At 48.9% G+C, this 16,605-nt stretch overlaps 1 protein-coding gene across 1 annotated transcript; it reads left to right on the forward strand.

Annotated features, from left to right (window-relative positions):
- Positions 1-261: 261 nt before the first annotated feature.
- On the forward strand, positions 262-16,280 carry LOC134508503 (myosin-B/C-like). The gene is made up of 15 exons (XM_063320227.1): positions 262-302; positions 619-684; positions 954-1,073; positions 1,964-2,049; positions 2,297-2,344; positions 3,865-3,912; positions 4,103-4,194; positions 5,423-5,554; positions 5,914-6,029; positions 6,358-6,557; positions 12,475-12,564; positions 13,222-13,387; positions 13,727-14,035; positions 14,347-14,428; positions 15,544-16,280. Exons 1-14 carry the CDS (start codon positions 282-284, stop codon positions 14,422-14,424), a joined length of 1,572 nt encoding a protein of 523 aa, XP_063176297.1. The 5' UTR covers positions 262-281; the 3' UTR covers positions 14,425-14,428; positions 15,544-16,280.
- Positions 16,281-16,605: the final 325 nt, after the last annotated feature.

The raw sequence follows: 16,605 nt of genomic DNA on the forward strand, positions 1-16,605 counted from the left end.
GGTTGTTAAATAACCTAATTGCCTTGTTTTCTCAGTGGCAGAAAATAATATTGCCTGCATTGTGTGCTTCATATATTTGCACTTTCTTCTCCCATTCTTTCTCTCTTTCCTTGTATTTCCACATGGTGAAATCTGATACCCTGTCTGTGATTCATTATTTGTAGGGAGACTTGTGTGTGAAGTGAGGTTTGAATGTTTAGACATGGCTGATTGTGAGCAAAGGTACAAAATTAACTATTGTCTCTGTTCTTCCAGCCACTATTTCCAGGACAGGAACACTGATGCCTCATGGGAAAGCCAAGGTATTGCACTTCAGGTCCACATGGCAATTGATAAATGATGGCATAGTTACCTGACATATATTATTTGACAAACTGGCTGAAAATGAGAGCAGACAGGAATTGCTTGAAATTAAAAGTAGACAGCAGTATGCTTGAAACAATTTCTCCTTTGTTTTTTACCATGTTTTCTGCTTGCTTCTGCTGATATGTTTAACTTGTCTTCCCTCCCGGAAATCTGTTCACTGTCCTTTTTGCCATCTGCCTTCCAGCAGAACTCTTTGGATGGCAATTTAGTGCTCCTTCCAGGGGTGATCCTTTTGTTTGGGTCTGGTTTCAGATCACACCAGGAGCAGATGACAAGTTCAACAGTACACGAAAACAGTCTGCTGGAGCTCAGTTCCGGGTAAAGTATTGCTGCTCTGCAGTGCCCCTTGAGAAAAGTGCAGTGATGTTTTTGTGAGAGCTTCCAGGCTGCTAAGCGTAGTTGCAGCATCCAGCACGTAGACAGGGATTTTTCTGGGTGCCAAGCACAGCTGATCATGGTGGGAGTGACCCAGTTGCTGTCAGAGTCTGTGAAGTTGCTGTGGGATGGGAAAACTGCAGGATATTGCTCACCAGACTCTGGCAGTGCTTTGGCTTGCTGGACTGTTAATCTTTCGCTGTCCTCGCCAGCATTCCCTGATGATGCTCATGGAGAAGATGTATTCTGCCAACCCCCACTTTGTGCGCTGTATAAAGCCCAACAGCCGGAAGGAGCCAGGTGTGGTGGACAGCCAGGTGGTACTGCTGCAGGTGAGGAAAAGCACTGTACCTTACAGGTACTTCTGCCATGTCTCAGTGGGGAGAGCAGACTTCACCTAAAGGCTGTGGAGACAGCTGGAAGCTGACAGGTCTGAGTCTCCCCTTGCAAGAGAAAGAGTAGGCACACTTTTATGCATGTAGGTTCTGGGTACCTGGTTGTTTTTGTGACACAGGCTGCTAGGTCCAGGTTTTACAGTCTTAGTTCTCTCCCATTTCTGTTCCGTGAATGCAATGAGATCTGCATGTCAGCTACTAGGATTCATCTTTGTATCTCCTAGATGGGGACTGGTACAGACAGTACTTCTCCATGAAAAATGATGCTTCCTGAATGAGACTGTTCTCAACTATCAGCCAAGGCAACTCTGAATAGGAACCAAGATGGGATCGCTTTGACATGAGCTGATATGTGCTGATATGACTGTCTTTGGCTATTTTGTCAGGTCTGAAATCCAGACACTTCAAAAAATACTGGAAATTATTAGAAGAGCTCAGAATGCTATGTAGCCTGTTTAATATATATAAGAAAGGATAGGATTAAGAGAAAAGTTCATCTGTGCCTCAGGGTACTTCTGTGTTCAGATTTGGAAGTAAAAGGCTGTCCTTTAAGGGAGAGAGGCAAAACAGTACCCATGGCTGGAAGATGAAGTTATTTCAGTCATTGGTTTTTATGGTTTTGAACTTTTAACTAAGAATGATTAATCATCAGAGTAACAGGATGTGGTAAATTTGGTCTTTAACCAAGGAAGCATTTTCAGAAAGAAACTTTTTCATTTTGAACTCAGAAAGTTTAGGGCTGAATGAAGGAATTTCTGGCTGCAGAGGAACAAACTGGTGTCCTAATGACCTGTTTCTATTTGTTTCTCTTTGTGGTGCTGCTTCAGCTCCGGTACAATGGACTGTTGGAGACAATCCGCATCCGAAGAGATGGTTTCTCCTGGAGACCGTCATTTGAGGAATTTGCTGAAAGGTTTGTTAAAACCTCTGAGTATTTCTTGTTAGATATTGTTAGGGAAGTGACCCTGGTAACCAGATATGGGCAGGGAGTGAAACTGCCTCTTTAAAGTTCACATGCCTGAGATCGTGGGGTTGTTTGCCGTGGGAGGCCGAATGGGAAAGACAGTGATTTATTGTTGTTTGCTGTGAGGGTGACATGGATCACCTTAGCACATCAAGGATGGGGCTCTTACTTTGCTGAATTGGTTTGTTTTCCACAGATACGGAATTCTTCTAGTTAAACCACATGTTTCCCTTACAAAAGAAAGGTAGGAACCCTTTCTTTGTTATGTGCAATCCAATTTGTTCTTCAGAGACTTTTGCTCTCAAGGTAGTATAGCAAACTGAGTAAAGGCAACAAAGTGAGGATAGGAGTTTGTGGTAACGGGGAACACAAATTCCTAGGCAACGACAGGTAGTGTTTAAAAAGCATTTGGTACAATGATGAATGAAATCTTTCCAGTTTCAATTGCTATAAAGCCATGATATCCTGTGGAATAAGAACTGGCTAATTTAGGGAGTTGCAGTAATGGTCAAGGGTATCCACTGAACTCAGTATTGCAGGGGCTCAGTGCAGTTGCCAAGTGCCTCTCCAGGCCTCTTCCTGATGATCTCATGGGAGAAGAAGAAGATAAAGACAATGCTGAGAAAAACAGCCAGCACTGAATGTCTCCCAGGCTAGAGGAGATGATTCTGGTCCAAGAATTTTTTATGTGTACAGGCATAATATACCCTCAGCACTTTCAGAACCTGGCTGTTCCTTACACAAGTAAATGTCCCTCCAGCTCTGCAGTCTTACCCTGTCAGCTTTTTCCTTCCTACATCTAGGGCAGCACCTCCCCACCTCCGCTTCTCCACTTTTCCAGTTCCTCCTTCCTGCCATGGTCAATTGTGACTGATAGTGAGAATGAAGCATGTAAGACAGCCAGCTGAGGGTTATTTAGTCTTTTAAGACAAGGATTTGAATGTTCTCCTGGAAAAGTTCTCTCCTGGCAGTAGCTCCACCAGCCTTCACATGCTTCCTTGAAGTTACTGAGGATTCTGAATTAATAAGAATTGCAAACCCAAGTGAGGTCAAGAGAGAATCTCATAGAAGAGAGAGAAATGATGGTAAACAGGCAGCATGGTGTTTTCAGACACAAAAATTGTAGGATGCATTTGAGAAAAGAATTACTGTGGATATAGATTGTGTCACAGTGGAAGCTGGCTGAGATAGAAGGAAAACCACTTCTGCTTTGCTATGCAAGATACTGGCAAAAAGTGTCAGTATGATTTCACAGCCTGGATTTTCAGGCAGAGGGAGGAAGCTGTCTGTGTGGTGCAGCTAGAGTACTGCTTTCAGTTCCAAGTGTTGAGGAATCTTTCCGAGTGACCCAAATTTTATCACTAGAGTCTGCAAAATGAAACTGGAATTGGAAAACAAGCTTTCTTCCGGAAGTCTTGCTGTGTCGACCTTGCAACTTGTGTGCTCCAAAGAGCTTGGAAACGAAATAAGGAAAAACAGTTCTGAGAATAAAATAAGCTCTGCAGAATTGCCTCCCAGGGTGTTGAAGGAAATCTGCCTCTGGGAACCCCTTTGCTGATGTTCCTGAATGTCATCCTAGCTGTACCTCAAGGAGCAATACAGACTGACAGCCAGTTACTGAAAGTGATCGAGTGACAGGGTAGAGAGAATGCAATGCAGAATTGTTGAGGAGCTTTCTTCCCCTTTATGCACCTAAGACCACTGGCTGCATAGTGTTTGCTTTGGGTGGAAAATGATTTATTTCACTTTTTTCCTCTCTTTCAGCTGCTTGGAGATACTACAAAGTACAGATCTGACAGGCTGGATATGTGGGTAGGTGTGGATCACTGTTGCTGGGAATGGGGGCCTGAACTGCCCCCATTAATTTATACATGTAGACTGTTGTCTCGTTTCCCTTCAAGGAAAACTTAATGGCTGTAGGAAAGGCCTGTCCAAAGGACCATGGATGCAAGTTTAGACAAACAGTGTTTCTCACTGCTTCTTTCTTTCACTAACTTCACAGAAAGTCACGACTTTTCTTTAAATATTGGCACCAGGAACAGCTGGCAAAGTATGTGGAGCGACTGGAAGGAGCAGCAGTTGTCATACAGAAAGGTGAGCACTGGGGTAGGAGAGTCCCTCAAATCTGATCTCAGACCAGGGCAAAGAAAAGCTTTTCTCCCATCCCTGCTGGACCCGCCATTGCACCTTTGCAGATGACAGAAAGGCAGGCCAGGCACCATCCCCCTGTCAAGGCCCTGTGGAGTCAGAGTGCTTATTGCAGATCCCCACCACCTCCATGCTCATCCTCGTCAGACGGTGTGGGCCTTGGAAAGGGAAAGCACGTGGCAGACCTGAGCAGGGCAAGCATATGATTTGTCTGTGTCCTGAGATCTGAGTAACCGTCCTCTAGAGTGAGGGCTTGTTTGTGAGTGGTGTTGAACTGAGGAGAGGGAAAAGAACATGAGTGAAGCAGATCTCATTCCTACTTTCAGAGACAGGCAGAAGGGGTGAGGTTTTGTTTTGGTGTGTTTTTTTTCTTTCCTTTCCAGGTAGCATCTGCTCTGGCAGCCTGTTTCTCCAGAGCAGGCACTGTGGGCAGTTTGGTACTTCCCTCTGCACAGGCTCCATGAGGACTGTGCAACCAGGAGGAGGAGGCCGTCATCCTGCCTGGTCTGTCTCTGTTGTACTTCTCTTCTGTACGGGTTGTTGCACTGCTGAAGCATCTGAGCAGCTTCCAGCTATGCACTGTACAGTATGACAAACATCACACTGTCACATGCTGTGCCTTGTTCTCATCTGTGGGGAAGATGTGTGGGTAGTGGGAAATGAGAGGGTGTGGCTTTTCAGTTCATGTGCTTTAGTACCTGGTAGAGTAGGCGGGATAATGCAATGTCACTAAAGTTCCTGATGATCCCTGTGATGGCTGCTTATGGGAAACATTATCCTGTGGGCTGACATCAAGGAAATCCCGTCTCCTGCACGGAAGAGCTGTGTTTTTACTGAGTAGTGTCTGAAGGGTACCAGAGAGATAGGTGGTTAACAGAGGCCCTTCTGTGAGACTTCGTTTTCTAGGCATCCTGTGCCTTGGCATTAGAGATGAGAGCTTAGATCTGTAATTTGATTTTTTTAAATCCATGTTCTGGCAGCTTAGAGAGAGGAGACAGTCCTCACATGTTTTTGACTGCCTGCTCAAGTAGAGTCTGTATAGCTCTTTATTAACATGATTGAAGTGTTGAGGGCTTTGCACTGGCTGAAGGAATATTATCTCGTGTGCTTCCCCCAGGGAGCGACAAAGCCATGATGAACATTTTTTTTCTAACCACAGCTTTTCTTTGAACAGTTTTCAGGGGATTCAGATGCAGGAAGAGTTACCTAAAACTGGTGGCTGAGCTGAGAGCTCAGGCGCAGCGGCTACAGGAGGAGGCAGAGAGAGAAAGAAGCCGTCAGCTGGCAGTGGAAGCAGAGGCCCAGAGTGAGTTGCTCCCACTCCCACTGTCCCTGTGCATGGACAGTTGTGCACCGATCACCTCAAAGTGCTGTAAACTCCAGGTGATGACAGCCTGCCCTCAGCTCTCCTGGGGCTGGGGGCTCCACCGATGCAGTGGGCAGGGAGGTGCTAACGTTTCTGCTATTTGAAAGTGCAGCTCTCTCTGTGGGGAGCAGAAGCAGTGTGGTGAAAGTCATTTGCCTGGCTGTGTTGGGAGGAGTGCCAAGCTCTGTCTTTCCCACACAGTCCATGCAGCAGAGCCTGTCTCTATCCTGGGCACTTGGAGGGTGGATTTCATGGATCTTGGATGCTAGACTTCATCTACTTCTTTTCTCTTGTTGCAGAAAGAATCTCCCTTCCAGTCCCCATGCCACGAAAGAGGCGCCCTCAGCCTTGTACCCATTCGCCTGATAAGTCACCACAGCCACCAGTGCCACGGCCGCGCAGCAAACTAACAGAGGTAGCAACGTTGTCTCTGCTTGGGACCCCTTAGCCAGATGTGCTGGTTCCCTGCTTCTTCCACCTTCTGCATGCACATGTTCTCCTGCGTGCGGTCCCAGGAGAACATTGTCATTCTTGTTATGAGAAGTGAGAGAGCCCTTTCCTAATGTGGTTAGTTAAAACGCATGGTTAGGACCTTTGAGGAACTGAAAGCAGTGTTTGATAGTTTGCGATTAATCTTGTCCTAAGGGACTCAGAAATGGGATCACTACCAAAGGGATCCCTTCAAAGGTTCACTCCCTTTGGCCTTGGTTTCATGCCCACTTTCCCCTTTTCCTCACTTTCAGTCCACTCCTTTTGATAACTTCTTGGACCCTTCTGTGCCTCGCCCTGTTCTGGGGACAGAGGAACAGACCAGAGAAGAGGTAAAAATGAGGAAATGCAAGAGAGGAGCAACTATCCGCTGGTTCAAAGAGACACAGGCCAGGAAGGTCATGCAGGATGATGGGGCTTTTCCAAGCTGGCTGCATGGGATGATCAGCCGGAGGTGAGTACGCTGGACACAGTGGCCGCAGCTTGGTCTGTGGCAGGCAGGCATGCAGAAGCTGTATCCTTAGGAGAACCGCATAGGTTGGATTTGCCAGGATTTGCCCCCTTAAGGGATGGGAGTGACCTGCATAACCTTTCATTTTTAGGCTGTGAGCTTCAAACCGTTAGAGGGAAGCTTAGAGCTCCCCGTCAGAGGATGCAAATGCTGAAACTTTATGTAGGTCCAGGGAAAGACTGTGGAAACTCTGTTAGGCTGCTGTTAAAAAAACTGTGGGCACGCAGACAGAGGCCCCACGCAAACATATGGGCGTCCAGGCCTCTGGCTGCAGAGAGTGCCAGAGCCTGGCACTCGCGATGGAGGGCAGTGGAGACAACACCTGTGTCGGATGTGAACAGGTGAATGATCTGCTCGTTCTGGTGGCTGAGCTGAAGGAAGAAGTGGAGAGGCTGAGGAGTATCAGGGAATGTGAGAGGGAGAGTGACTGGTGGACCCACTCCCTGAGGGAAAGGGAACAGGGTGAGGCCCCACACAAGTCAGAGGACCCCCTCCCCTCTCGTCACCAGGCAATAGGCAGGGATCGCAGAGAAGAGGGGGAATGGAAACAGGTCCCTGCTCGGGGAAGCAGGAGAATCCCTTCCCGGGCCCTCCCACCTTCCCAGTTGCCCCTGCAGAACAGGTATGAAGCCCTGCAGGAGGAACTGGCTGTTGGAGAGGAGGATCATACGCCCAGGCCAGGAACGTCAGAAAGACCAAGTCGCCATGGACCCAGCATCACAACTGGCTCCAAAAGGAAAAGCAGACGGGCCATTGTTGTGGGTGACTCTCTCCTGAGGGGGATGGAGGGGCCAATATGCTGTCCTGACCCACTTCACAGGGAAGCCTGCTGCCTCCCTGGGGCACGGGTCAAGGATGTGTTGGACAAATGTCCGGCCCTAGTAAACCCCTCTGACTATTACCCCCTCTTAGTATTTCAGGTGGGTAGCGATGAAGTGGGTAGAAGGAGCCCAAAATCGATTAAAAGAGATTTTAGAGCCTTGGGGCGGCAGCTTAAGGGATCAGGAACCCAAGTTGTATTCTCCTCTATCCCTTCAGTGGCAATCACGAATGAGGAAATTAACAGGAAGAGGCAACAGGTCAACTCGTGGCTCCAGGACTGGTGTTATCAGCAGGGCTTTTGGGTTTTATGATCGCAGGCTGCTATATGAGTCACCTGACCTGCTGGTGGCAGGTGGGACACACCTGTCCCAGAAGAGGAAAAGAATTTTGGGGCAAGAGTTAGCAAGGCTCATTGACAGGGCTTTAAACTAGATACGAGGGGGGAAGGGGAGATAACTGGGCCTGTCAGGAATAAACCCGAGGGAGGCATGCCAGGGCTTGAAGGATGGTTGACTAGCGAGGACTCTCACTCTGCCATTTCATTTGAGAGAAGGGACAGATGTTTAGAAATCATGGAAGCACCTGAGAGGGGTCTGGTGGGAAATGGGCCCCACACTCACAAAAAGGTGTTGGAATCGTTAGCACATCTGAAGTGCATCTATACCAATGCACGCAGTATGCGCAAACAGGGGGAGCTTGAAGCCATGATGCACCAGGAAAACTATGACATAGTGGCTGTCACAGAAACATGGTGGGATGCCTCACACGACTGGAGTGCCACAATCGATGGCTACAAGCTCTTCAGGAGGGACAGGCAGGAAAGGAGAGGCAGAGGAGTGGCCCTGTATGTTAGAGAATGCTATGAGAGCTCAGAAATCAAGTATACTGATGATGGGGTGGAGAGTGTTTGGATTAGGTTAAGGGCTGATAAAGCTGATATCGCTGTGGGAATCTGCTATAGACCTCCCAACCAAAGCAGTGAGGCGGATGAAGCTTTCTATAAGCAGCCGGGGGAAATCTCGCGGTCACTTGCGGTTGTTCTTGTGGGGGACTTTAACCTCCCGGATATCTGCTGGGAATACAATACAGCAGAGAGGGAACAATCCAGGACGTTCCTGGAATGTGTGGAAGATAACTTCCTCACACAGCTGGTAAGTGAGCCAATGAGGGAAGGTGCCCTCCTGGACCTGCTTCTTGTGAACAGGGAAGAACTTGTGGGGGAGGTAAAGGTTGGTGGTCGTCTAGGGCACGGTGATCATGAGGTGATCGAATTTCTGATTCTTGGGGAAAGAAGGAGAGGGGTTAGTAAAACTGCCACCTTAGACTTCCGGAGGGCAAATTTTGACCTGTTCAGAAGACTGCTGGACAAAATCCCTTGGGAAGCTGCCCTGAAGGATATAGGAGCCCAGGAAGGCTGGACATACTTCAAGAGAGAAGTCTTAAAGGCACAGGAGGAGGCTGTCCCTGTGTGCCGAAAAACAACTAGGCGGGGAAGGAGACCGGCCTGGCTAAATAGGGACCTTTGGCTGGACCTCAAGAACAAAAGGAGAGTCTATGACCTCTGGAAGAGGGGGCAGGTCTCTCATGAAGACTATAAGGATATAGCAAAGCTATGCAGGGAGAAAATTAGGAGAGCCAAAGCACAGCTAGAGCTTAACCTAGCTACAGCTGTTAAGGATAACAAAAAATGTTTCTATAAATTCATTAACAACAAAAGGAGGATTAGGGAAAATCTCCCTCCCTTACTGGATGCAGAGGGAAATATAGTCACGAAGGATGAGGAAAAGGCTGACGTGCTCAATGCCTACTTTGCCTCAGTCTTTAGCAGTGGTCCCTGGACACCCAGCCTTGTGAGCTAGGAGACAGGGAGGGGAAGCTGAACGCGGTCATCACAATTAAAGAGGAAGCGATCAGTGACCTGCTACGCCACTTGGATGCACACAAGTCTATGGGACCAGATGGGTTACATCCAAGAGTGCTGAAAGAGTTGGCAGACGTGCTCGCCAAGATGCTTTCCATTATCTCCCTGAAGTCATGGCTAACTGGGGAGGTCCCAATGGACTGGAGGGTAGCAAATGTAGCGCCCATCTACAAAAAAGGCAGAAAGCAGGATCCGGGAAACTATAAGCCTGTCAGTCTGACCTCGGTAGCAGGGAAGGTCATGGAGCAGATCATCTTGAGTGCCATTACAAGTCATATAACAGACAAGCAGGGGATCAGGGCTAGTCAGCATGGGTTTATGAAAGGCAGATCCTGCCTGACGAACCTGATTTCCTTCTATGACCAGATTATTGGATAAGGGAAAGGCTGTGGACATTGTCTACCTAGACTTTCGAAAAGCATTTGACACTGTTCCCCATAGAATTCTCATGGAAAAACTGGTGGCTCATGGCCTGGATGAGCATACGATCTGCTGGATCAAGCACTGGCTGGATGGGCGGTCCCAAAGAGTGGTGGTCAATGGAGTTAAATCCAGCTGGTGGCCGGTCACAAGTGCTGTCCCTCAGGGCTCGGTGTTGGGACCATTTCTGTTTAACATCTTTATTGATGACCTTGATAAGGACACAGAGTGTATCATCAGCAAGTTTGCAGATGACACGAAGCTAAGCAGGAGTGTTGATCTACATGAGGATAAGGAGGCTCTACAGAGAGGCTTGGATAGATTGGATTGATGGGCCAATGCTAATGGAATGAGCTTCAACAAGGCCAAGTGCTGGGTCCTGCACTTGGGCCACAACGACCCCATGCATCGCTACAGGCTTGGGGAAGTGTGGCTGGAGACCTGCCTGGCAGAAAAGGACCTGGGGGTTCTAATTGACAAGTGGCTGAACATGAGCCAGCAGTGTGCCCAGGTGGCCAAGAGGGCCAATGGCATCCTGGCTTGTATTAGAAATAGTGTGACCAGCAGAAGGAGGGAGGCGATTGTCCACCTGTACTCAGCACTGGTGAGGCCATACCTTGAGTATTGTGTCCAATTCTGGGCACCTCCATAAGAGAGAGATCTCGAGGTGCTGGAGTGAGTGCAGAGGAGGGCAACGAAGCTGGTGAAGGGCCTGGAGAATAAATCTGATGAGGAGCGACTGAAGGAGCTGGGACTGTTTAGTTTGAGGAAGAGGAGGCTGAGGGGAGACCTCATCACTCTCTACAACTACTTGAAAGGCCATTGTAGAGAGGCTGGTGCTGGTCTCTTCTCACAGGTAATTAGCAATAAAACAAGTGGGAATGGCTTCAAGCTGCAGCAGGGTAGGTTTAGGCTGGACATTAGGAAAAAATTCTTCACAGAAAGAGTGGTCAGACACTGGGATAGGCTGCCCAGGGAGGTGGTGGAGTCACCATCCGTGCATGTGTTTAAGACTTGTTTAGATGTGGTGTTGGGGGATATGGTGTAGGGGAGAACTTTGTAGAGTGGGGTTGATGGTTGGACTCGATGATCCCAAGGGTCTTTTCCAACCTAAATGATTCTAGGATTCTATGATTCTATTAAGAGGAGCTTTAGTGAGTACCCAATAGAAAGATTCCCCTAAAGCTCCCTGATACGGGAAAAGGAAGGCTTTTTGTTGATACCTTTGCCCATCTAAGGATAGTGCAGTATAGGTGGCATTTATATCCCTGTAAGCTGAGAGAGACATCCAGAGCTGAGATGTAGGCTGTAGGCTGAGAGAGAGAACGCCCTACCTTCTTACAGAGTGGTTTACAAGACTGTGAACTCTCGAGCTTTTTTAGGAAAACCTTTATTTAAATGCTTGAAATTTTGCTACTGGGTAAGCCTCACACTTCACTCTCTTGGCTGAGCCAAGCACTACTTTCCAAGCTGTGTGATAATCAGAGAAATGCTGATTATGCCAGTGATCAGATAGAAGCAAGACAGTGGGGTCAGCAGGTAGACAACAGAATTTCTGGCTCTAGCCACCCCTGTGTGCAAATTAGTCTATGGTGCTGTATGCTTGCTAACTGCCAGGGTCCCTTATTTGGGACTTGTGTGTGGGCATTGCTGCCAAGCGTGCCTGCCATTTGAACACTGTTATCGTCTTGTTCCAGTTTGTAACTTTTTTCTGTTAAAGCTGTATGTCTCCTTCAGTCTTACTAGATCACAAGTTGCTGGGTTTTGTCAGCTTATCAGCGTGAACATTACACAGGAGACATTACACAGGACATTTTTTTAGTAAAGGACACTACAGTAGCTGACAGCTGAGGTTTTTTTCTTTTTTTAAGATAATTAACAAGGCCCCCACCTGCATTAATGCTTTTGCCCACAGATCCAAGAATGCAGGAGAGGAACTAGCATCTGGAAGATAAAACTAACTAATTCAAATACAGGCTAGCTATAAGCACTTCACAATGAAGGACATAGCAGATCCTTCTCAAAGACACTGAAGATTAGATACTTTTTAAGTGGTGCTTCCTGTTGCTGGATTTGTCTCCGTACAGCAGTGTAAGCTCAACCTCATGTAACAGAGCAGCCAGAGCAATCCCAAATTGCACTGGTGATTTGCAGTCACCTTTACCCTGGAGCACGGCACATGACAAGCACAAAGCGGTGCTTTGTCTATTGGGCAGAGTGGGGGAAGACCTCCATCCAGCAGGAAGTTTAGAGAGGCGGAGTGGCTTAATCCACGTTGGTGTTTTTCCAAGGCACTTGGGCTTACCTTGTGCTGAGCACCAGTACCCCACAGCATCCTCACTTCTTCCGTCAGCCCTGAGGCACAAGAAATGCATGTGTGCACAGCCTCCTCATCTCAGCGACGCTTTGTAATGTGCTCTGTGCGGGAAGGCAGCTGCTGTTGCTGCACTAGTCAGACTGCTGGAGCAGGTTTGGAGGAGCCCTGCTTGGAGAGCCTTTGGCTGAGAGTATTGTGCCTCCTCAGCCTGCTAATGCCTCCCTGCACCAGCGAGCCTGAGTCTGGAAATCTCTAGCTAGGAGCACATGGGGCAGATGCTGGCCTCCCTGTGTTCTGGGAGCACCACGTGAGATAGGATGGGAATCCCTGCACAGAGGCAGCTGCTCACAGTCTGCTGAAGAACTCTTTCCTGCTTACAGGGAAGCTGAAAACTTGCTGATTGACAAACCTTTGGGTTGCTTCCTTGTTCGGATCAGTCAGAGCCGACCCGGCTACACCTTGACATACAGGTAATGTAATCTTCTTCCTTGCAGAGAAGGAAAAAAGAAGGTCCTAAATGAGCTTTGCATGGCTGGAGGAGTTAGCGTCCTCCACAGAGGAGTCCATTGAGGATGATGCTCAGCCTCTCCTGTTGTGGGTCCCTTAAACAGTTTAGAGTAGCAGAAAAGGCACTGTGGGGTCTGTCTTTTGACAAAAGCTGGATCTCTTTGTGGGTGGGGTGCTGCAGCTACAAGGGTGCAGGTCCTGCTTAGGCTGTGCTATATGGCTGAGTGGGCAAACCAGGTTGGAGGAAGCAGTGGCTGGAGCAGAGGAGATAAGTCTAGAGGAGGGCCTGAGGAGAGGCAATCAGAGTGCTGCAAGGGCATGGTCTTTGTACAGCTTCACGCAAGGGGTAGGGCAGAGTTTTCGTGTGGACAACAGCATGGGAGGCGGTACCGTCTGCTGGAGTTTGGATCTAGCTGCTGGGGTTCTGTCACTGACTTTGGGGGAATTGCTGCTGCTACAGTGTGTGACACTCCAGCATGGTGCATCTCCTGCATCTTTGTAATATTTGTTACTGTGTCCCCGATCACATCTGGCCTCTTGAGACAAGTGCAGAAAGCAATGACTGGAGAGACATTGTGGAGAGACATGCCATGACTATTTCTATCTCTCCATCTTCCCAGGGGCGAAGGCCGCTGCAGACACTACATGATTGAGATGCAGCCCAATGCACGCTATGTCATCCTGGGGGAAGACCGAGCTCACGCCTCGCTTACCGAACTGGTTCGGTATCACCAGACTGTGGGCATCCAGCCCTTCATGGAGATACTGACTGTTCCCTGTGGGCAGGTGAATGTCAAGAATCTGCAGCCAGAAAAGGGGCTGGGGCATGGACTGTGCCCTGAGCAGATAGAGTCACTGCGGCAGCATCTCTCTTTTGTGTTCCCATTGTGGGTATCCCATTCTGGCCGAGCAGCTTGGCCTCTTCTGCATGCACTGGGAAATGCTCCTAGCCAGGCACTGGGGAGCTCTGGGGTGGGGGAGAGGCCCTGGCAGTGGATTCAGGGGACAGGTCCCTGTCCCCTGAACATCAGCAGTGGTCACAGCTGGGCATTCCTCTTCTTTGTGCTTTTTGGGGTGTGTGGAGGGTCTGCAAGCCACTGCTGAATCCACTCTTCCCTTGCTCAGAAAAGTAATGAGAGTCTGGATTACGAAGAACTGGAGTGCCTCAGGCTGGGTCCACCAGAAGCCGAGGGAGAGGCCCCTCCAGAGGAGCAGCCCTGCCCCTCCAGGCCTTCCCCCAGCAGACCTGCTCTGCAGTCAGGAGCAGCTGCAGTTCTCCGACACGTGTGGTTCAGGAGGACAAAGGATTGCCAAAAGGAAGAGAGCCTGGACAAGAGCAGGACAAAGCCAAGCTCAGGCAAGGAGACAGGCAGCCAACGAGCCTTCCCTCGCCTCCACTCTTCCATATGTCTGGCGATGCAGGAAATCCAGCAGGTGAGCTGGGGCATATCCTCTGCCAAGCCTTGCCACCCATGGCCATTCTGGGATGCGTGGAGCTGCCCTACCCAGGGGCAGGAGAGAGGAGGTTTCCACAAATAGCACTCTGCTTCTTAGCTCCTGGGTCACAGGTTTTATTTGGTGGTCTTGGGATCAAGACTGTTTTCAGTGGAAGTGCTGGGCTGGGGGATATCCTGGGAGAAGCTTGCTGAGGTGCCCAGAGAAAAGTCCACAACAGAAGGGGCTGTGATGTGGCCAGTGTCCCAGTCAGTGCTCCGCTGATGCTGTCTGTCTGCTTCTCACTGCAGTTCTCTTCCACTACCTTGAACACCTCGGTGCAGAACGGCTGTCAAGCTCTCAGCATTGAGGACGTAGAGCCCAAGTGACACGGTAAGAGGAGACGGCACACAGGAGGGCAGACAGCAATTGCAGCTTCCCAGGGAAATGGAGGAGCAAAGCGGCTCTTCCCTTCCTGCTCCATCTGGAGGATCTCTTGGCCACCAACTACCCAGAAACAGAGCAGGAAAAACAGAGGGCAGTGACCAGCATTCCAGGACTGCAAAGATACCAGGAAAAATGGGAAAAATCAGCATAAGGTTGGGTTCCCAGCAGTGTACTTGCAATACAATAACAAGACTGCTGGAGGGAGCTCACAGTTTGTTAGAGATGTAGGGCTGGATGGACGAGTACTATCAGAAGTATATCTGCACACTACAGCAGTCAGCTGCAGTGGCTTAACATTACGGAGAGAGGCACATATCAGAAGTGGGTGCTGGGCAGAGAGTCCTAGGGGGTAACAGATGCAATGAACCGAATGCAAGGCTGAGAACATAAGAAAAGGCAGCTGTCTGTGAAGACTTCAAACAAGGTCTCCGCAGCTGGAAACACAGCTGGTTACTGAGGCTGTAGTATACTGGGTGCATTATAGGAGTATACGGAGTAGACCATCAGAAGGGCCCTCTGACACAATTAGCTATGCCCAATGCATTAATTTTCTGAAGCATCTAGTGAATGAGCAGCTCCCCTCTGCAGCAAGTAGGTAAATCCATGTCCCATTCAGTTGCTGAAGGCAGGAGGAAGCAGTAATAGTGCTGTTGTACACGACTGTAAAAATCTGGATTTGTGTCAGCTGGGAGTGGAGAGGGACCAGAGGACCACGCCGTTGGCTGCAGACCCGCTGCGGTCTTGCACTGGGACTGACGAGTTCCCTGCGTGGTTCCACTCCCAGGAATTCATGTTGGAGCAAAGCTTGTCAGCCAGGGCCTGTCTTGTCTTCCTCTTGATGGCGGAGAAAATCCTCTCCCTGAAGTGTTTGACTCAGTTGTTTCATTCCTGTTGTGGGTATTGATGTACATGGGGGGTGCGCCTTGTGTCTGAGGTTAAGCAGACGAAAGAAAAACTGTGTGATCTGCATAGATGACTGCAACTGTCATCTATGACAGTTTGCAGAATGGAGCCCTCTTTCTATGTCTTCTGCTGAGTTGTATTTCTTGACTTTCTTGCAGGTCAAAGTGTCTCAACCCTGTCGTCTTCCAGTGCTGCGGGTCCTTCCCTAACTGGGTGAACATATCCAGACATACAGTGGCATTTTTTCTTTTTTTTTCTTCTTTTTGCTGCACCAGCTGGCCCTGTGCCTTTGGACAGGACTGCTGCAGAAATGAATTTTCATCAGCACTCAGCCGGTCTCAGTGGCTGAGACTGCAGTATCTGGATCAGTCTCATCCTGGCAGAGGGGAGAGGATGGGAACAGTCACACTGCACAGATAGAGCAGTGCCTGACAATCTGTCTGTCAATACTTCAACATGCCTGGAGACCCCCTCGCCTCGCACTGTTAATAGTCACAAACTGGATATCTCTCAAAACCCTGTTCTCTCACAGATACCTGTACTGATTTCCTACCTCTTTCTCTGCAAGTCCTTTATCTCTGTTTTGGTCCTGTGTATACGCTGCTCTGGGTGACAAGGAAAGCTGCGCTTGGGAAGTAAGGAATGAAACTGGTGTGTCCTTTCTCTTGAGTGCAGGAGCACTTGAACAGGAGCTGAGACAAGGGGCAAAAAGATCTTTTTGCAGAGGAAATTTCCTGCCCTTGCGTCAGTGTGCTGGCACGCTGCTCACCAGTTCTTAGCCAGAGCTCAAGTCAAGGAATCATTGGCGAAACAGTCTTGTTCATCCTGCTCGGAATCCTTACAAGTCTGGGCTGGACAACATCCTACTTTACATTGAGGGTAGAGGGCTTGCAACATACACATTCCTTGTTATATATTTTCAATTTTAAAATAAATCTCTTTTATTCTTATAAGGAGAAGCTCAGCGTTTTCTCCGTTTCTGTTACTTGCAGTCAGTCCAGCCACAGAGTGCAAATGGAGGAGAATGGCTAACACCCCCTGACGGCAGACAAGGGGTCATGTGAAGTGTCTCAGTGGAGAAGCTGAAGGCTCATGGGCCAGTAATCCTGGTGTACAACTGCACCTGTAATAGCGCTCTCCTCCCACATGCCAACTTTATCTCCTGCGTATGCCACAGGCGAGACCTCCCCTTTGCAGCCTGCACTGGCTCAGTGGGAGCC

This window comes from Chroicocephalus ridibundus, chromosome Z, assembly GCF_963924245.1.
Source record: "Chroicocephalus ridibundus chromosome Z, bChrRid1.1, whole genome shotgun sequence".
In the NCBI taxonomy this organism is placed as follows: Eukaryota; Metazoa; Chordata; class Aves; order Charadriiformes; family Laridae; genus Chroicocephalus; species Chroicocephalus ridibundus.